Source organism: Lagopus leucura, unplaced genomic scaffold (genome assembly GCF_019238085.1).
Source record: "Lagopus leucura isolate 7727_CA_CO unplaced genomic scaffold, USGS_WTPT01 Super-Scaffold_100001, whole genome shotgun sequence".
In the NCBI taxonomy this organism is placed as follows: domain Eukaryota; kingdom Metazoa; phylum Chordata; class Aves; order Galliformes; family Phasianidae; genus Lagopus; species Lagopus leucura.
In genome coordinates, this window is record NW_024962262.1 from 40,932,463 (window position 1) to 40,954,986 (window position 22,524).

At 37.6% G+C, this 22,524-nt stretch overlaps 1 protein-coding gene across 5 annotated transcripts in view; it reads right to left on the minus strand.

Annotated features, from left to right (window-relative positions):
• The window catches only part of ARHGEF7 (Rho guanine nucleotide exchange factor 7), a 105,021-nt gene that overhangs the window by 22,180 nt on the left and 60,317 nt on the right, over nt 1-22,524 (minus strand). For all 5 annotated transcript variants that reach the window (XM_042866655.1, XM_042866650.1, XM_042866652.1 and 2 more), the window contains 6 exons: nt 16,357-16,479; nt 6,208-6,346; nt 5,259-5,318; nt 3,936-4,082; nt 2,558-2,644; nt 220-298 (listed from right to left, as the gene is read on the minus strand). In XM_042866655.1, the coding sequence (XP_042722589.1) occupies nt 220-298; nt 2,558-2,644; nt 3,936-4,082; nt 5,259-5,318; nt 6,208-6,346; nt 16,357-16,479 (635 nt within the window). The remainder of the gene's footprint in view (nt 1-219; nt 299-2,557; nt 2,645-3,935; nt 4,083-5,258; nt 5,319-6,207; nt 6,347-16,356; nt 16,480-22,524) is intronic.

The window sequence follows — 22,524 nt, forward strand, 5'->3', positions numbered from 1 at the left end:
TACATGCTAAAACAAATCACTTGATAGACAGAAAACATCCAAAACAAGCACTACCGCAATCATGAACAGCAGAGCTACGGAAGGTCTCTCAGTAAAGAGACTGACCATTTCTAAAGGAAAGATCTTGATTAAAGCTCCTCCAGACTGTCTGAAATTCCCCTCCTTACAGAGAGCAGCACAGTCTAGTAAACAGCAAATAAAAATATTTATAACTAGTACCTGATATTTCAAATGCATTTTTATGGTTTTCACTGTCTTCTAGCTTTGTGATAGTCATTCCAGTCATTGGTAGCTTCCCCTTAAAAAAAAAAAAAGCAGTTAATGATGAAGTTGAAGCCAAAATACACCAAAAAATTACCAAGTGAAATGTATACAACTTAAAGTTCCGAATGAACACAGGTGCAACACAGTAAACTGGCAATCACACAAATACATGCTGATGGGTTTAAAATATTTTCAAATCCACACAGGCACTTTGTAACAAAAGTTTTCAAGCCAAACACCTGCAAATAACACCTGTGACTTTATTGAGTCTATTTGATACCTATGCAGGCTACAAATCCATACAAACATAACAGCAGTCATCCATCACAGTCTCAAGTTCTGGGAACTGAGACATTCAGGGTCATCCCTGTCACAAGATCAGAAGCAATGGTGACTGACCTGAAAGCATACATATCTGCAAACAAATTTTGTTTGTGGTATATTTAGAAAGGAAGATTTCATTAAATAAATCCATCAATTATATACTGAAGACTTACATCTCCAATATCCACACTGCTATCAAACTCACTCTGAAATATATTAAGAAAACAAACCTAATCTCATTTTAAGCCCAACCAGTCTGGAAAAGTTGGTTTGGGATAACTTTTTGTCCCTTTCAAAACACAGAAGAACAGGTAAAAATGCAACGCTGTCAGGATGAAAGGCTTTACCAAAAATGCAATGTTATTAAGAAGTTCTCTAAGACAGATTCTTTATTCTCTTGCACAGAAGCACTATTCAGAACACGCTGGCAAAAGTGCAAATGCAATGCGTTGAGGAATTTTGGCTCCAAAGAAGGGGAATTTTTTTTTATTTTTTTAAAGTGACTGCAGGATGGACAAAGGCTTCTTACAAGTTGATCTGAAATCACTTGGTGCTCTCTATGCACAAAACATGCTCAATCATAAGATGCCAAAGAAAAGATTTTTTGCTACAACTTTTCCAGTGAAGGAAAGATGGTAGTGCTGTACCTTACAATGCAGCCTAAAATCTGTTTTCCATTTTTTGCTGGTTCCTGACCAACACAGCATAGCCACACTGAAGTGAGGTGCAAGAATTGAAGATACAAGCAAAAAGAGAATCTGGGAATGCACCAGGCAAGAGACTGACAACAGAATGATCATCACCTGAGCCACATGGAAACCAGAACAGAGAGAGCTTGCTTTCTCCTTCCTTTCAACAGACAATTGTGAGACCCTCTCATAAAACACCATTTGCACTCCTGACAACTTCCACTTACTACTGCTAAATACATTCCCCATTAACTCACATAGCAAATACCAGCACTATGACCCAGAACACCTGACATCTGCTGACATCAAATACTCAGAACTACACAGAGAATATACTGTAAAGTCAGAGAAGCTGCAGCTTATACCTAAACTTCAACGATCAGGAACTCTCTTCTTTTCTCAGTTTATAAACATGCACCAATCAGGAAAAGAGACAGTAAGGCATAAATCAGGTACAGATGCTGACTTCAAGGACATTCTTTCTTTTGGAACAACTGGGGGAGTTGCATCTTTCATCTGCTCATGTCCTACTTAGAAGACAAGAACCTCAAAATAGAAATCCGGATGGCAAATGCCATGCAATCCTGACACAGCTCCAAAGCCACTGCCTCACTGTCTCACTCTCCAAGCACTGTCTCAGAGTGATTAAACAATTTTGCCTTGCTATGAGAATGCAGACATTAGGATTTAAGGAGTGCTTAGTGTTGAGGAAAAAAAAAAAAAAAAATCACATTAGAACTTATGAGAAATTAATAGTTTAGCATTCAACAGAGGATTGGGCAGTAAATACTAAGGAAGTGTCATGTACATACTGAACAGATGCTGAAAATAAGTGCACAGAAAATTGCTTATTTACTGAACAATGGTGTGCACCTGAAGGACAAAATGGGACAGCAGCACAAAGCTAACAGAAGCTTAATTATCTAACTGAACTACCTAACACAACACAGTCAGATAAATTCAGCTACTCCCACGAATACAAAAAGTGAACTTCACAATTTAATTGCTCCTAATAAAGTCACACAGTTTGTGACTGGATGCAGACAACCACGTAGGATTCCCAAATGGCAGATGAATCACTACTAATGAAGAAACAGGTTTTTTTCCCCTCATTGTTTGAGGTTGTTTTCTTGGTTTTGTTTTAAATGAATCATCAGTTCTTGTTGCAGAAGCTACCTTTGCTACTTGTGAAAGTGGAAGTTTAACAATCCACGTTTTCTATGAAACATTTGGCAAAAATACATGCCAGCATTTACACAGATGTAAACATATTACCTTACCTGATAAATGAACCCACTCATTCTTGGGCTGGCAGACAACATTAACAAAATGTTAGGGAAGAGAAGAAGATACCTTTCATTCTTTTCCTTATAAAAAAAGAAAATAAAAAAGTAAATACAACATCACAAAAACCCTTCTCCCCTTTTCATGTTTTACATTATTTAAAATGATCAGCAAAATCACAACTCTACAGTTACACCACAAACACTTGTCTCTAGCAAAATTAAACTCCCATAATGGTAGAACAAGTGAGAATTTTTTCATTTTCTTTTTGAAAACTGCTAGTGACATGCCTATATTCCTTTCTGGAAAGCAGAGCCTTTTCATTTAAAGAATTAATTTTTACAGTTTGGGTGGAATACTAGCCTTGTTTAAGTTAGTAACACCCAATTTGCTGATTTCACTGAATCCAAGAACATTAAAAATATATGTATATACAACACACAAAACTTGACTGGATACTGTTGCTACAATGTCAAAACTTCTGTCTCTCAAATATAAAATCAGATTTTTACAAAATATCAGATTAGCATCAGAATTAGAAAAATATTATGAAAGTATTAACGCTTATATTCAGAATGGAAACAACATTGCTTCGTTCTCTTTTAATCTGATGGTTGCACTTAAGATTAGCATTAAAACAAAGTTTTGATTTTAATGACAAATATATTCTTTTTTTTTTAAGTGATTGCTTCAATTTCTAACACCTTTGCTATACCATACAGCTTCTTACCAAGTTTAAATGTTTCTATTTGTTTTTCAGTCTTTACAAATGCGTGCATCATTTAAAAGACAAAAAGCAAATGCTTTTGCACAAACTAATTTGTTCTATATCTAGTCAAAAAAAAAATGCTACGCAGAAACTTCTAAGGGTCCATTACATTTGACATTTTAATTATAATGAGTTTGGTGCAGACTTTTTCTTTCTTTAAAACAAGATGCAGCAGTAGAAGATGCATTATCTGCTCTAGTGATAGATATTTTATTTTAAACAGCTAACACAGTATCTGGTAGCAAGATATGTGGTGACAAACTTTAAAGAATCCAGTTGCAAAAGCACTTTCCTCTTTCCTCATACATAAAGGAGGAAACTGATTGAATATGGTTGCAATACAAAAACTCCCAACAAGTTCAAAGCTTAATCGATTACACAGGAGAATAGCTTATTGTTAAACCACGGCAGTATCTATTTACAAATGAGAACACCTATCTTCAAGTAGCTTATTTCCTATTCTATCATAAAAGTCTTAAATCAGCACAGGAAGATTTTATTCTAGAAAAATATAACAAAGTATTTTTATTTCTGCTACAAAACGATTACCAACTTAACTGCAAAAGCGAAAGGAAGACTGACAGTAAAGGTGAGAAGTACATTACCTCACTTCCAGCACACTGAATCATGACCTGGGACATGTAGATCACATTGCCAAGCGTTTTAATATCTTCCCCCTCCCAACAGCGGATTGCTTCTGTTAATATTTGTAGTTCAAGTTCTTTCCGTTTCCGTACTTCTTGACATTGTGCCTAACAAACAGAGGCAAAAATATTCTCTTGTATCAACTCTATCAACATGGAACAGGTTGAGGGTAGAAATACCACCATATATTTACCATTGTCACTGCAGTACACAGCAGACAGTACCTGAATATGAAGCGTTTTTTATATTACAATTACCAGCATAAAACTAATCTTGCTAACTTCAATATTATTTCTTTCTTTAACAGACCAACTTCAATTACAAATTCGTAGTCACATCCTCATTTTTTAAATTTCCTTTCCTTTACATTTTAGGATTTGTAACACAAAACAGCTAGGCTAAGCAGGAAGCAGTAACACAGCTGTCTTGAATCCATATGGCTTACACACAAAATGGACTTGAATTAGAAGAGACTTGTCAATTGTGCAAACTGAATGCATACAACCTTCTGCTCCTATTTCTGTTACATTTCCTGCCAACTTATTTTCACTAACCATACTCCCATCTTATCTCACTTGAATTTTTCTCAAGAATTGTTTCCTCTCATTTGTGAAGCACTCAGAACTGGGGATCCTCAAACCTCTTCCGAACACAGAAAACAGTACAATTTCTGCATTAAAATGTAAAAAAAAATAGGAAGTGCCACCTAGCAGGATACACTGCTAACAGGAAACACTAAAGTTAAGTTCACTTTAATTGAGAATGCAAGAAATACATCTCTTGCAGCTGTACTTCCTAAATTTAAGAGTTGCACTCTTCAAATTGAAGATTTATTGTCCTTTAAATGACAATAACAACTCATCTGTTCCAAGCAGGCTTATTCTCTTCATTACTTAAAGTTCCTACATTCCCATCCTCATCTGCCCATCCCATTATCACTTCTCCCTCAACTCCAATACTACACCCCAAGAATGAATGCACCTTTGTAAAATCTCAAAAATACAATCTTTAGTCACAAGTGCATATAGAAAGGAAAAGGAAGCACAAGAGAGCAGACAGATGCAGAATGCTCTTCTGTCAATAGTCTATTTGCTGTAGCTCCCCAACAATCTGCAGTTCTTAGCTCTGCCCACAAACTACATTAATCTCCAAAATCCCAAAACTTTCACAAAATTTTCTTATACAGATGTGTACAAAAGTGTTTCGCATTATAAAAGCAACAGAGATTAAGCTGGAAAGCATGCTGCTGAAAATACACATGATCTATTTTTCATTCTGCTTACAGAAAGGTTTTTGAAGGCTGTCATGGATTTTTGAATATCTGGACGATCTGGATGATAATCCTAAAAGCAAGGAGAAAAACATACAATAAAAATTTTAGTTTTAGTAAAAATAATAACAAAAATGCTTATAGGCTTACCTAAGAGCAAATAAACTATGCCACAAAATAAAAGCTTTTCAACCTTTCTGTTCTCTTTCCATAGTCTTCCCATTCAAAATACTGGTGATCTTCCTCTCAGTAAAAGTGAAATAGAAATGTTGTCGATGACTCTTAAGCTTACAACAGGGTCAAGGAAATTTTACAGGTCCTTCTGGACACAAAAAAATTGCTTACCAACTTGAACTCCTAATAGGAAGTGTAGATTTTAAAAGGTTTTATTTGGCTTGTTGCCTTTTACTATAAATAAATCACATTTCCTTCAGAGTCATTGACTGACAAACTATGTGACTCAGAAAATAATAATAGTTTCTCTTTCTCCTTCACAGCCCACAAGTCTCGCCTATAAGATGAAAATGCTGAAAACAGTTAATCTTCAAACATCTTCCCACTATGGGAAGATCACTTCTGCACAGTGTTCAGTAGAACTCAAGATGTCTCCAACAGGTTGAAATCCTACGATGAAAAGCAGCACTCCTACAAGATAAAGTTGCCTCTAGTTGTGTGCAGGAAACAAAAAAAAAAAAACAAAACCCAACATCAAGTCAACTGCAGACCCTGCAAGACTGTTCTAGGAGTGAAGGTTAGCTTCTCTGCCTAGCTTTACTGTAAATGTTCAGCTTTCTCAGGAAGTCTTACTGCACCGCCTTTTGAAATATGGCAGCCCATACTTTGGAAGGCTGCAGGAAGAGAAACAAAAGTCATTTGGGGTCCCATCATGTTTGACATGTACCTTTAAAATAATTGTTGTCAAATCATCATTAAGCTGGAACATAAATGCTGATAAGATATACCTCCATGTGCCTTTCAAGCTCTTTGAGTAACGTGGGGTATTTATCCAGACGCATAAAAGGTTTGCTGAGGCCTGTGGTCAGTACAAGGATCCCAGGACTGTTGGCACCTTTCACCTCCATGAATTCTCCTAGCTCCTCACTGCACACACAAGATATTTAAGCAAATTAACATCAAGTTACCAAGAAAATTAACAGTAATTAGATTCTTCTCTTCAGTCTTTCACACGCACTAAATTCTGCAGATAAAACATTAATTCAAATAAACTAAAAAATTCAAGAACTCAAGTACAAGTTAAGAGTTCTCATCTGATCAACTAACCAGCAGCCATACAAATAGTAAATAATCAGATACTGGTGTGCAGTCCATCCCCATGAGCTAGAGTTTCAAGGTCTTTGAAATTACATAACACATTTTTGACATCAGCGTTACTTTAACAAACCAACACTCTCCAAATATCATGAATTGGTATTTCCTCTACACATGGTTCTTCATATTTGCATCACTTCTCACAACTGACTTGCAGCACATCCATTCTAGTTGTTACATAAATTCTCATGTCGCTTTGCTACCTTTTAATGGAATTAAAGTTCACTTTGCTACCAATGAAGCTTATGTTATTTACATTCTCTGCTTCCTTACACAGCAGAAATTTCAGAGAAATAAGGTAGAGGACAAGTTGCTACGGGTCATCTAAGCTTAAAAAAAATAATAATAATAAAAGAATTAAAAACCAGCCTTCTCTTTGAGGAAAGGAAGGTACAGCAGCATCTGGCCTTATTTCCAGGCTTGAGGAAACACACATTGCAGAAGTACATGCATATCTGAATATAAAATCTAATTAAGAAAATTCAGAAAGCTACTTATTAAGAAGAAAATCCTTTCTGCATTCAAGCTATGCCATTTAAGTTATCTGCAGATGGAGCTGTTAGCATTTTGAGCAGTTGCTACTGTAAATTAACTAGTTCTCAAACAAACCCCTATACTACCATGTGATAATCATTAAAATCTTTTGTAAGCTATCCTGAAAATCATTACTTTCAGCTCATTAACAACACTACTTCCCTGTAAGTCAAGGCTTAAAACACTTGTTTGCCTTTGTAGTCTTACTTTGCAAAGAAAGCCTTTGCCAGCTGTCAGATTAAGTTCTTTTGAAAACAGTAAATAAATTAAGAAAATGTAACTGTTAAACAGCTATTTGCAATAAAGGAGGAATACTTGCACATTAGGGTCTCATTAACAAAATTCTTTCACTTAAGCCTAGGTGACAATCTAGGAGGGGCAAGTTTCTCCACACTTAGGGCACAGTGTTTTGATGTACTGAAATGAAAGCAAATCTTGGTCTGTTCAGCTTCCCTAAAGATAAAACAAACAAAACACTGACAGGACATTGCTATAATACATAAAAATACATAGGTCCAAATAACAGTGAGCTGTCCACATAGAAACACAGATTAAGACAAAACTGACCCTGTCTATCCCTCCCCCCACACACACACCCCTTCCCATTTCAGAAGGACTGACACTTTTATTAGCACAATTTATCCAAGTAGATAACGAGAGCAACCAAGAACAGAGGTCTTCTCACACAGATACATCTTCCCCAAAATCTCTCTCCTTCTGGCTATTACTTTCTTCAGGTTCAAAGAACAGAAAGCACTTTTCTTATTTGCCTTTAGTTAATTGGTATTTACTTATACTACCTTGTTTAAATACACCATTACTGCTTCTGTATTGCCGCCTGGTAGGGCACAACTTCACATAACCTCCTTCAGAGGACACCAAGTCCTGGCACTTCTCAGTGCATACCAGGTGTGCTTCTGCACTTCTGAACTTGAAGTTAAGAAAGCAGATCAGGAAGTTTCCCAACACCTTCTTTGTACTGTCAATTGTATAGGGAAGGGATCAGCAGAGCACTCAGAAGGTAGGCCTCCTTTCTCCATCACTTACAAGCAGAACACTTGTGTGACTCCAGGTCAGCCTGTGACGTGACCAAGTTTTAGCCAAAACTCACTGAAAAGCTTCCTGCAATAAAACTGAGTACTTCTCTGACTTAAATTTAGATATAAGAAGCTGCCCAGGAGAGTATCTTGATACTTAAGATCTACTTTGGTTTAAGTTTTTGTTTCTTTGTTTGTTTTTTGTTTTGTTGGGTTTTTTTGTTTTGTTTTTGTTTTAAATCACAGTCCTTACTCAGTGTAAAAAAAAGTGTTATCAACTTATTCAGGTGGCACTCTCAAGGTGACTTATGGACTTTGACTCATACTTATGTTGGTTTACAGGGTTGCCAGCTACCTGTTCAACCCAGGATTTATGGCTGATTCCCTGGAACATTATTACACCAACTGGCTGCAATGTGGTCTCACATCCTCTGCCTCTGACAAGTGAATGTGCAAGGTGACATAGGGGGAAGGGACAATGACAGATCAGGGCACCACAGCTAGCTTCTACACAAAGCTTTACCACAGCTCACCTGTGAAAGCCCTTCTGTCACAAGATACAATGCTTTACATTTCTATTCATTCTGTATATAGTATTGATCTCAGGTATACCACTGGGTTGATCTATCTTGTTTTTAATTAATTCTCCCTGTAAGCACCCCATGTCCCCTTAACTATTATTGTTTTCTCGTCAGTGATAGGTGCCACAAGAACTAACAGAAAATAAACAAACTCATTCTTTGCCTTTTCTTTACTTCAGCCAGACACAGCCCCGCTGCCTAACTTTACAAACTATTTCTATCCTCATGCCTTGTTACTCATCCCCACTTCAGATAGATGTACATGCCCATACAAGCTTCTTTCAACTCAAAAATATCAGTATATTTCATAGTACAAGCCAACCATTGATTCCTCTCATTCAATATACCGTCATTCCTTCATCTTTAGATTGCCAAGACACGAACATCCCTAATTATTTTTGGCTACCTCCATGCTGCTGTGCATACAAATCCATTATATAAATGGCATTTGCTGAGCCACAGCAACACAGTGCTTTTTAAAATAAATAAATATTTCATTATCTAATGCCTCTACAGTAGGAGGAACACAGTGCCTACCAACTCCATTTCACCCACATTCATATTCCCTTTGTTTGCCACTGTGCCTTTTCTTCCCGACCTCAGCACTGTAACGCAGATATGTCAGAAAATGGGGGGGGGGGGGGAAAAAAGCTCACTGAAGCCTGACAGGTGACTACTTTGAAACCCGAAATAAAATATAAACAAAGTCTTCTCTGCCTACTCTGCAACCCCTGGCTTTAAGTAAGCGATTCTACCCTTAAGCGAGGTTGCAGCGGTTGCCATGCTAGGCACTGCTCTCTAGCACAGGACACTGTTGTTTACTGCCTCATTTTTAATCACAGTGCAAGAGCCTACAGAGCAAGTTGAAGTGAGCTGAGGTCTGAAATGTATACAGCATCCTGAAAAACTCGCTTAACAATTGCATCACCAGGAAGCCTTTTACACAGAGCTGTGTTAAAAGGTGCAATTAAAATTGAATTACGCAGTTTCCCTCGTGACTTTCCCAAGAGGACAATGTTTTCTTTCATTCACTTCTATAGGTCGCTCTGACAAGTTTCGACATGCTCACTTGTTCAAAGTCTAAAAGGAACATGCACACACACTTAGTAACAGGAGGCAAAGCTTTGTTCAAGCAGTGTGCTGGTGCAGACCCTGGTACCTCTCTGGCTCAACCTAAACCAGCCTCCTATCTCTACAGGTACAGGAACAAAAAGTATCTGGCAAAGAAGGAAATGATTTTAGCTCAAAGTGACCGTCCCTCATTTATTCACAAAGGACAAACGTGACTCTGAAACATAATGGAAAGACTTGCTTGCAATAAAACATGGGTGGGTTAAAGCACTGTTTGAATACGACAACAGTTTCTTTAATTAATAGCAGCTTAAAAATATCCGTGTTGCTAGCTTAAGAGCACAGCTGCTTTGACAAAGACAATGGCTCTTTCATGTCACTGTTTCAACTGATGCTTATAAGTACTACCTTCCTAGTCAGTATATACTAAATCAAGCTCCTGCCCATAATTAAGCCATATGTTACTCTTGTGGGTTTTGTGTTATTTTGTTGTTGTTGTTTGCTTTTTTAATAAAGAATAAAAAATAAAAATCAATTTAGCTGAACAAGAAAAGCTTTTTAACTGTTAAATCATCAACTGAGTCAAAACTGCCTACGTAAGTAACTTCTCAGAAAGAAGTGGTCAAGATTTCAATACACAGCCCGCATCACTTTACAGAATAAAAAAGGCTGTGCTTCAAATCTCAAGCAGAAGAGTCCTCCCTCCTCTCCAGACTAAAGTTAGCTCACAGCAAAAGAAATTTTAGAAAAGTATCTTTAAGCCACATTAACATATTCAAAGCTTTCTTAGCACAGCTGCCTCAAAAGCTGCAAATCAGACTGGGGGGGAAGGAAGAAAACAAGTTCAGATGCGTGCACAGTCAGAGAAAGGAAAGCACATCCAGGAACTAAAATGTAGCTTTAAAAATCACAACTTACGCTTCTGAAGTAGGTCTCTGTTTGTAATAGATGGAGCACGAGCTATCACTGCTCAGAGGTCTGAGCACTGCACACAGGCACCGCATTTTGAGAGCGTTGTGGCACAGCTCAGCTCAGCAACCCTTCAACTGCTGCTTTCAGTTCCCAACTTCTCAGCTGAGCTCCTCACTCAAGGACTGCTGATCAGCGTATGACATCAGCCTGCACACTTGCAAGCTCAGAGATGCACATAAATGGGGGAGGCACAAAGAGCTTTCTGACTCAAGCTGATCTGTATTCCATGCTCCAGTTACATGGAGTAATTGCGATGTTTCAGCTTCAGAAGCTTTCCCCAAACTGCTAAGCCAGTGATGCAAACACAGAATATACGTGGGACTCATTATCTAAAAAAACTGAAAGATCTAACAAAACTAATACTTGAACAAGTGGAGTTCTGCAAATAGCTCCCAGCTATTCTTCCAGCTGAAAACTGGCTCAGAACTTATTTTACAATAAAAGCAACAGAGATTACTGATTTGAAGCTTCTTCTTGAGCAAAATATTTTTCTTTTAGAAACATTTTTCATCCACATTGTTTAAATAATGCTGTGTTTACCTTAAATGAAAGTCAAAAAGTTTTAAAAACCTGTCTTTCCCCAGTAATTACATATTTACTGCTTATTGCATTTTCTCCATGTTTATTAAGATGACTTTAATTAAGAAGAGTTATAAGGTACCACCAGACAAGTAAGGCTTTGAGAGTACCCCCACCCACCATTACATTATCCACCTTCCAGGTAATTCTATACTTAAATATTTCATCCTTTGTCATTTTGGATAGACTGCATACATTCCCATGCTAGCTACTGCCTCCTCTTTTTCTTTGCTGGACCCTGCCTTTGCACTGAACTTTGTGGTTTCTGATCTTCCCCAGGGGTAGGTAACAGCTCAAGTTCCTGGGACTCCTCACTCCTCTGCAATTATTCATTACTGTACTTTGTATTCAACCGTTTTGTTTGTGTTTTTTATTGGCTTGCAGGGAATTCTTTCATGTCTTAGGTTGCTCATCCTGTTTCCTTCTCCTACTAGAAGGCAAGCCTATTTCTCTGATTAGAAGCACAAGTGGCAAATAACACCATTTAATGCCCTAAGGCGGTACAGCTTTGACCAATTTTCTCCAAAAAATAACATATCATTATTACAGTTGACCACCTAACCCTGCACTTGAACTGGGATCTTCAGGAAGAACTATGAGATAGTGAAACTGATATCTCATACAACGCTGCCAAAGAGTTTTGACTGATATGGAAAGCAGTAAAGAAAATACAGGTTGTGTACAGTGGCACCACAGCTACTGTGATGGCTGCTGGAGAAGGAAACGTGAACCACACACAATGGTGGAAGCCAGAACACTGATCTCAGCAAGGGTCACCATGTACTTATGCCTGGCAAGCTCCATCTCTCAAGCTCTAACCTGTGGCTTAAGACACAATTACAAAATCTGGTGACAAGCCTCAAAAAAGTTACTCCATTCTTTAACATTCTTGAGTTTTTAGACCAAAAGAATCTTAATTCTGGAAAAAAATACGCCATGGCTCAGAAGCAAGTCCCCAAAAGGTACCTATAAAATTTCAAGACTGCACGAAAGGCTGGAAAAATTATTATGAACTTGGATAATATAACTGGAACCAGAAACAAGAATCTGCTCATAATGCTCCAACCCTAAGAGAAATCACACAGCAGAAGATTGCTGTTTTTATTGTTGCTGTCAGAGGCAAGTAACTTCAGAAACATTTAAGCTGTGGAATTTGAATACCCGTATGGATGTATTAGGTTTCGTTCCTACTTCTGTGTACTCACGCACATGTAAGTCTCTTTCGTATTCATTTTAGTAGTTTAACTACTAATAATTAACTTAAGGAAATGAAAGATGTTTGTGGCTTTGAATGTCTGAAGATGAAAAAGCTCATACACAGCAGTACAATGATTAATCCCTTTCTGTATTATACACACACATAAGAACATACATGTATACATGCACAAACACCTTATTTTCTACAAAGGAGAAGACTACCCATGCTTGCTTTTAGATATGAAAGAGAAGCACAAACGACAGAAACAGGAAACATCAGGCTGGCATCCACATGGAACAGCATGGGGGAAGAAGAGTCACTTTCTCACTGAATGCCTCTTTTTAAATCTCAAGTAGAATTGTTTAAAATTATTACCATTTGTTTATAAAATTGCTGTTCAAAAATACCTTTCAACTATAAGATCAAAACAATTCTGTATAAGTTAGTATCAGTTTCTATATGTATTTACATATATGTAGACTCTTTACCAGATGTCAAGACCTCTCAACAGGTACTACAACACTGTTCAAAGAGAACACTTCCAAGTCCAAAAAGTGATATAAGATCTTCATAGGTGGCATATTTCATCAAGGCAGATGACTGCTTACAGAATTTTGATATTAGTGATCTATCTGGCTAAAGAAACAGCACAGTTAATACTTCAAAATGAGAGCACCTAGAGCAACCACCCAGATTCGGGTTTGGTTTTGTGAGTTTAATGATTTAAATGAATTTAATCAACTGCAGAAGTTACTAACTTTGTGATTTAAGAATCTGACTTAAAATTACCTACTAGTTTTTCTGTACAGTGTGTTTCACAGTTAAGGCACACGGTCACTTTACGAAGCACGCAGTGTTCATGGCAAGAAACAATCTGAAGTAGACAATAAGAATTTATGTTCTGCATCAAACTGCTGTAGACTGCTCCCTTTTCCTCACTCTAACGTGCCACTGAAAAGCACAGCTGTTGGAAACATGACACTCAAATCCAAGAATTGAAACATTTCTCTGCCACATTTTAATTCATATTAAAACACATAGCCATACCACAGGAAGAGCAAACAAATCATCATTTCCTCAAAGTCCAAACCTCCCTATGAGATTCCTGGAAGATCTCATTTTAGTATTAATCAAGTATTAAATGCATGTGTCTGTTTCATTACTATTACAGTCACAACAAGCCTCAAATCTTCTCACAGTAATTTTTACATTGAAGTTTATGAGGAATGTTCCGATATAATAATGTCATTTCAACTAGTTAAACAAGGAGACAGTGCTGACTGCTTTCATTTTCTCTGTGCCTTCGATCAGGTTATTCCAGGCAAAAGTGTCTTCCTTGTCCCCACATTTAAAATTATGTAATTACAAGGTATCTTGTATTTGGAGAAGAGAGAAGTGCAAAACAGTTTAAAGCCATTTTCTGGTTTCTTCAAGGCAACTGCCTCAAGCAGAAACTTTCATTGAGCTGTTTGCTACCTATAGCATTGGCAGTCAACAAAACTGAAAGGCTCAGAATAATAAAACAGAGGTAATTAAAAAAAAAAGATTCACTTCTTTTGACTCATGCATTGGTACACAGTAGCATTAAACAACTGTTCATCAAAAATTCTTCCCCCTTGAGCTATCTCCTATAAACAACACAATTGCTGTGAGCTCATTCCCACACCTGATTTACTTAATTACCCCATAGTACTGACTCCATCAGGGCTTGACATAAAGCTGACTTTACAGATCACGAGCTATTTTTTGCATAGGACAACCCATGCCCAAAGCAACACAGAGGAGACTAAACAGCTCTCTTCCCAATTTGGGAAACAATTCACTTACCTCCCTCACATTTTTATCACTGTTTCTCAAATACAACTTTTGGAAAACAAAGGAGACAGGTTTCTGAAAATTAAGATAATCCTTGACAAACGCCTCAAACTCTTAAATGCATGTGCTCACTTCACAATCACTTGCCACCTCCCACCTACAGATTAAAGCCCAGATCTCTGTGTGAAAAGAGCATAAAGGCACAAATAACAGCTCTAAACCTAAGATTATTTTAAAAGAACAAGCTTGAATCATCTAAACACGTTTAGTATTTACTGATAATGGTGCTGGAAATAAGCCATCTGAAAGAAAACACTGTTAGAATTTCATTACTATTTTATAAATTGTCTTAATTTTCATTCATTGTGTCTGAAAACAAAAAAAAAGAAAAAAAAAAAACTAAACAGTCTAAAAACAGCCTGGATTGCAACGTGAACTTGCAGCTCTATTTTTCAAAGCAAAGTAAAACAAAAGCTTTAGTAACGTACGTGATAGCTCAGTCTTTGGTAGCTGGGAGCTTTTGGATTAGTATTATTACAGGTGTCACAAATATGATGCAAATTGCTGCTGTTAAAATAAAATGTGAGTTCTTGGAAGAGCTTAGTAGCATAGAAAACACGACCATTACACTACTCTCTACTTAGGCAGAGTTAAGAATATTAAAATATTTTTACTTTGGTCCAACACATCAAGACAAAAAAGAGGAAAAAAAAGGAAAAAGAACAGGTAAGATGCCAGAATGTGTAGAGTGTCTGACCTTCAAGAGAAGGTCACGGTTCCATACTGCATCACAAGCAAACAAACAGCATCAAGTTAACAGCTGTTGCAGCATGTGCTCATCAGAATTCACAGTGAAATTCTAGGAAAGTAGATTTAAAATCAAATTTGGCCTCAACACTCCATCCTAGATATAATTCTGCTATTTTCTATACAAATTCAAGGTCAGTTCCAAAGCTGTGCAACTTCTACATTGTTAACTCAGCATCCTACATCTTACACACAAGAAATAAAAATTACAAGAACCTGAAAAGCTCACACTCCTCGTGTTATTCAAAAGCAACCCAAGGGCATATCACTGAGCACCTCAGTACAGAAAGGACACTGATGTGCTAGAGCAGGTCCAAAGAAGGGCAACAAGGCTGCTGAAGGGCTTGAAGAATATGGCCTACAAGGAGGGACTGAAGGAACTGGGGTTGTTTAGTCTAGGGAAAAGGAGGCTGAGGAGAGACCTTATTGCTCTCTTCCAGTATCTGAAAGGTGAGAGTGGGGCTGGTCTCTTTTCACTGGTGACAGGACGAGGGGAAATGGCCTCAAGTTGCACCAGATAAGTTTAGGCTGGATATCAGGAGAAACTTCTTTACTGAAAGGGTTGTAAAGCACTGGAATTGGCTCCCCAGGGAGGTGGTGGAGTCACCATCCCTGAATGTGTTTGAAAACTGTTTGGATGTGGTGCTCAGGGACGTGATTTATTGGAGGGTTGTCAGAGTTAGGGTAGGATGGTTAGGGTGTGGTTGGACACAATCTTCAAGGTCTTTTCCAGCCTGGGCTATTCTATCATTCTATTATTCTATTACAAAGTTAACTACCTGCTAACAGAAGCACAGACTAAGATAAGTTACAATTAGCCAACTGCATTAAAAGCCTACTAGTAAACATGTTAATTATGCCTACTTCAAACAACCTTTATTTATTTATTTAATCTTTACATCCTTAAAATGCAGATGACGACAATGAATACAGTTCGTTTTACATATCCAAAGTTCAGTATGTGCTTTGTAAATGGTAAAGTTTTCTGAACTGATAAGCTGCTGAAAGTTACAGGCTGGCCAGGAGGACACAAACCAGCTTCAAGCTATGAGCTGTTTGTTTGTTTGTTTTTCCCAAACAAGTTCTACTATACCAAATGCATGTCAATGAAAGACAAGTCTTTACAACACGAGTACCTGCTATACACTTTTCCTGTATAACTCTTTGAAGACCACAAGGTAAACATACCTATGTTCTGTGAGAACATTTACTGCTGATGGATGATTGGCACAGTAGGCAAGGTATAAGCTTTTCATTTGTGACATCAAATTTAGAAAACATCCTCCAACCCTCTGCTGAGCTTCAGGCAACCTAAAAATGGAGTAACAAAGAAGTTACATTAATATGAACCAAAGAAAAAAGTTAAACCCAGGCTAAACAGTATGTGCCTGTGAGTGAAGTCCACCCAGTTTATACGATGTTAACCTCTTTATTATTATTTTAAATGAACATACGGGTTTCTCTGGACATCAGCCAGCAAACAACAGCATCATCTTTATTCTTTACAGCTTCAATCCTGTATCTGCCAGGCTTGGTTACATCCTCAAAGCGTAGGCACAATATGACATATTTGTAAGACATTCACTTGGCTGGCCTTTTTCAAGAATTAATCAGCATATTTTTTAGGAGCTTGATTTTTACACAATGTATCTATTGTCACTATCCATGTACACACCATGCCAAGTCTTGAAATGAATATTACAGCATTTCAGCAAAACTGGATCAAGTAGGCAATAGGATTCTCGCTCTATCCTCAACAACAAATGTGACGTGTTTAAAAATCTCACAAAAGTACCACATTAAGCTCTGATAGAACAAATAGCCAGTTATGGAGCAACTACAGGTAGTTTTCACACAATCATCCCTCATCTTGTTTTCTAAGCATCATAAAACACCTTTATGGCTCATTTGCCACAGGGACAAAAATGCTGCTTTACCACCAATATAGAAATACTTCCTGTAACTCATACTTTGTCTTCCATGCTAGAATGAATCACAACTGCTAAGCAGTAAATTTTTTCCGTAGTCTTTCTGTGCAGAAGAATTCTTTTTGTTGAATAACATTGTAACAGTAGCATTAGTTACTTCAGAAGAAAAAAAAAAACATTCTGTAAGTGAAACAGTATTTAGAAAAAAAGGTTACTTTCACAGTTTTGGTGAACCTAATCAGTTTTGATAGTGCTTGTCTGAAAGATACACATGCATTTTCTCCATGTAAGTGATGAGGTGGTGGGGACAGGAAAAGATAGTATGAATATACAACCTGTTTTTCAAAAGGTTGTAGCAGAAACTATCATTTCAAATTGCAGTAAGAAAACATCTCGAGTGTAAAATATACAAAGATGACTGAATCACAACAGCTTCAAGCGTAAACAATTTGCAGAAAGCCCGAACTCTGATTCTGAATCAGTATAAACAGCAAAAACAAGACTGTGAGAGTTGCTCTACTTTAGCATTTCCTTAAGCTGCATACTTCTTACATAGGGAAAAAACACTCTCACACTTTTCAAAAATATAAAGAAATCTTCAAGTTGAACGTACACCAATGGGAAGTATGAAGTCTGTCTAGTCTTGCTTTCTTGCTGCTACCACACCACCGCTCTCAGAACTCATCATTAAGATAAAGAATGAATCGGACTAACAAGCACAGTAAGGATGGATGTTGTTTCATCCATCTAGCTACTCTGAAATCCAGTATTTCACATTGCTCTGAAGCTAGATGAGTCCTCAGCAAACACCCAACAGACTGCCATTAGCACAGTTTGGTGGTCTCATGCTGACATTAGTTGAGATAATTCCCTCAGGTAGAATACTGTTTTTCATTTCAAAATCAAAAATCTCACTGTCCTGAATATGCTTGTAACATTTCTAAATATCAACAGATAGTGTTTCCCATCTGAAGAGAGATGCTGTCTAGTCCCTCTGTACGGCAAAGGAAGACCAAGTCGCTGAAGAATCAAAATTGACTGTGGAGATGTTCAGATGTGAGACAAGGGAAACCTTATCCAATAACACCGTTCACCTGAAGACATCCAGAAAATCTTGACTGAACTCCCTGTTAGCACACCATGCTGGCTGCATTTTGATCACACGGTCAGGTGCTCCTTACATCAAAAGCCAGGGTCCGTATTTTACTGTAACTATTTCTCTTGAAATAAAATTTTCATTTTGACATTAACAGGGCAGCAGCTTCTGCAGGCATTTAGGGGAAACCAGGGGCATTCCTCAGTAGACTGAGAGATGCTATTCACACAGCCATCCTAGCAGGATTTCCCTTCTAGCAGTCAGTCTCCTTTAATAAATCTAAGCATGAGCTAACAATACATTCTTCAAGCAATAGAAGCAGTGAGAATCTCAGACTCTGTAGACACACAGAGGGAATATAGCTCAGCATTAAATAGTAAGAGGCCCCAATGAACAACTGCTAAAAATGGTAAAAATTGTCTCTGTATTGCCTGGGGGAGGGGGTGGGGAATGGTGGGAAGTGAATTATGGCTTCTCACAATAAGCAGACATCTGTGTCTCCTCAGCCTGCTGTTCTTTTAGCAGAAAGAAAGATCGATATTATTCTCTCTCACATGCTGCTCATGCACTGTAACTTTATGCTACGTATTCTTTGCTGAATTAAGATAATCAACAGACTTCACGAGGGGGTGGCCACTCATTCCTTTCAACTTCTCAACTACATACACTATTTGAGAGTGTTCTACTAATTTTACAAGAGTAATTAATAAATTATCTCCACTTCCTTTAATTGCCTGAAAAACAACAATTTAATGCCTGTCACCAAATCATACAAACCTTCTGGTAATTATGTGCTCCAATTCAATAAAGAGCACAGTTTTATAATTTGTTCTTATGTTGGCATCTAAATATTCTCTCATTTAATACCTCAACTAAAAAGGAATTGTAAGCATAACAATATACATAATATAGGCACGCATATATACATGTAGATATATTTAAAGAATGAAAAAAGCTTCAGTTATAAGAAAACCAAAGACATGTTTAATTTCATTTACAGGATTAGAGAACATTAACAAGGCCTATACAGGCATAATCATTGTACAACAGCATCTAAATTACTGAGTAATTACTATTTTTTGTTGCTGTCTCTGACAGCTACCAGCTCCATTCCCAGATTTAAAGTGGGTTTCTATTATAGCGAAATAACTTGAGAGCAGTAAGAAAGAAGATTACTTTGTTGCTCAGTCACGATTACTTCTCATGATCAGTGATGGACTGAAGCTTGACTGGCAGCCAGCAGAGAAACAGCAACACTACAGAATTGTATCCTGTGTATTCTGAAGTTTACCTTAGTTTTCGCATCACTGACTTTTACAACACCACAGTAAAGGTTGTTGTAAACTGATGAATCCAGACAAATTATAACAAGTTAACAAAAGCAAATTTAAAGAAATATAGATAATGTAATCAGCATCTCATGCTGTCTGTAAGCTTTCTATTTTGCTAGGATAAGATTACAACTCTAAACCTCACCTTGTTGTATGGTTACCAGAAGACTGTCACACACTGTCATCTATGTCCCTGCACATACAATTACACAGCCTGTTGCAAACTGGAGACTAACCATTAAGGAATTTAGGGAATCTGTTTTAGCAGGGGGTTGGACTAGATCATCTCCTGAGTTCCCTTTCAATCCTTACAATTCTGTGAATTATCTGGGCAGCATTTTCTATTCCTCTCCATCTCCTTCCACAAGAAATTTCCTGTCTCTCTTCCCATCTCTTTGAAAGGCTTTGAGCATCAATGCTAACTTCATTTGTTACAACTGCAAGAGTGAAAGTAAGCGAAAGTCTACAAATATGATTAAATGATGAAGTTAGCTAATAACTTCAAAGGTGCAGTTTGTGAAAGGAACGTGAAACAACTGCAAAGCCTGGGGAGATGACGTGAACAGGGTTGCTAAAATAAGGAAAACTTTCACAGCCTTACAAGCTGTTATTATTCACAAACTGAGACACTACTCAACTTGTAATCTATCAATCTACTTTTCAGTGCTCTCTTCAGTGTCATACCTTTCATTACCTGTTTACCTTACTTCTCTAAGATCAGTGAAGTTGCATGCTTCCTTCACACAAGCTGAAGGTAACGTGTTCAAGTTCACTTAAGATGGATAGCCTTATTTATTGATAGTCACAATAACCAAAAGCAAGAGGAGCTACTAGAACAAACTTTTAACAGACAAGATAGACAGACACTCAGAATCAATTCTGAAATACCCATTAGTCTTGGGTTACAGAGAAGCATTCTCTTGCTCACAACTAGACCTTTTTCCTCCCCTCCACCCCGTTTTTAATCCCCATAACATTCCAGGACCATCCCAGAACAAGATGAGAAACATAGCTGTGATGAGCAAGGAGGAGGATGTGAGGAAAAAGAAGGCAAAACCCTATGGGTGTGATGGTGCAGGAAGATAAGTATGTTGCTACATAAAAAGCAGCTGGCCTTTAGTTTGCTACAGAGAAGATAATACATAGGCACTCTGGCTGATACTGGCATCACCAGACAACCTGTCCTGAGAACTGCAGCCACAGACTGACAGCTTGTACTCTCAGGTGAATGGACAAGTTTTTTTCAGCAAGAGATATCTGATCAACCACTTGCTCCAAAAACATCTAAAGAGCAGCATTTCAACAGTAGAGATCACGTGGATCAGCCCAGATATAATTAAATAGAGAGAGATTTGTTCATTGACACACTGCTCAGATTTGGTACTGGATCACAGATCTGAAAAGAGCTTTAGAACAATGGACCACTCCTTCAAGAGACTGGGGCACTCTTACTCTGTTTTGCCATCATAAATCCTCTTCTGTAAGCTGAAGACTCCAGCAGCACCTCTCTGCCTTGGCCATTGCTGTGCTTTGACATCCATCAAAACTAAGCACACTTGAAAAGAAGCGATCAGTCAGAAGATTCTCATTCAGTGCTAGTTAGACTCATTTAATACACTGTTTTTGTTTGCTAAACAATAAAAAGAAACTGCAAAGGCAGACGTAACCTCAAAGCATCTGCTACCCAGTCCCTAGCATTCAGGCAGCCAGACAGAAAAAATCCCAAAACTGCAACAGATGGAGCAGTGCACAAGAGCACAGCAGCTGTACTGCAGTGAAACCAACCCGGACAAGTTCAAAGAGGACAAACCTTCAGCAGTGCACCAGCAGAGCTTTCAGGTTTGGAAAATCAGGCAAGGCAGGAGGAAAGTGGGACACAGGATCAGAATCTGATTGTATCCAAATGCCTCTCTCCTCCAAAACACACCAAAATCCAAAAACTACAGCATGAAGTGTCGTGAAAGCAACCTATGTTTAACAACATGAAGATCAGAAGAAGTCAACAAGGTGTGGGCAAAAAGAAAGCACCAGGAAGTTCAACGTTCAAAGATTTATTAAAGAGAACTAAAATGACAAATAGATGCAAGCAGAATTCAGAACTTAACTAACATTCAAACTCGCAAACACAAGAGCAAGAATCTGTTGAGCTATGTTGGCTGGCAACACCACAAGTGGCAGAACATCTGTGTTTGGTCACTCTGACAAGTTTAAGATAAAAAAATAAACAGAACAACACGCCGGATGCTGCAACTTGAAGTGCCTGAATGATGGCACTGTAAGCTCCCTGCCAAAAATAAAAGAAAATGATAAATCTATTTGCAGCCTGGGAGTTTAGAGAACAGGTTTACCAGCCAAAAAAACATGGCAAAATGACAAAAACCAGGGCAGCAGGGCAAGCATTCTTCTACATTACAAGAATTATGATGGATTAGATTCAAAACAGGAGGAAGTTGGATGCTCAAGTTGATATGCTATGATGAAAATTGAACTGAAAATATAACTTGGCAGGACCAGCATATTTATAAAAAGAAAATAATTTAAAACATTTGAAGTAACCCTCCAATAATCCTGAAGCATCACTTCCTCTGCCCACCTACTATGATCCATTATGTTTCCTAATTTATTACATTAATATTTCACTTACCCAGAAGAAAAACAAAGGACTTTATGAAAGAGTGTGCTAACATGAGTTAAATCACAGAAAGAACTCTAAAACACTGCTTTAAGCTTAAAGATAAAGCATTAATTTACATATCAAGTTAACATGAAGCTAGCATTAACATTTGTTTGAAGGCAATATTTTTCTTAAAAGCTACTTAATCAAAAGCTTTGGAAGATGACAGTCTGCTCATTTTCTTAACTTGTGACTTACAGAAGCAAGATAATAGTAAAAAAGAATTCAACAGTAGGAAGTGAAATGATAAGAGAAAAGACAACAAAATATCTAAGCACGTGGACATACAGTCATCCTCAGAGCTTTGAGACTTGGTCAGCTACGTGT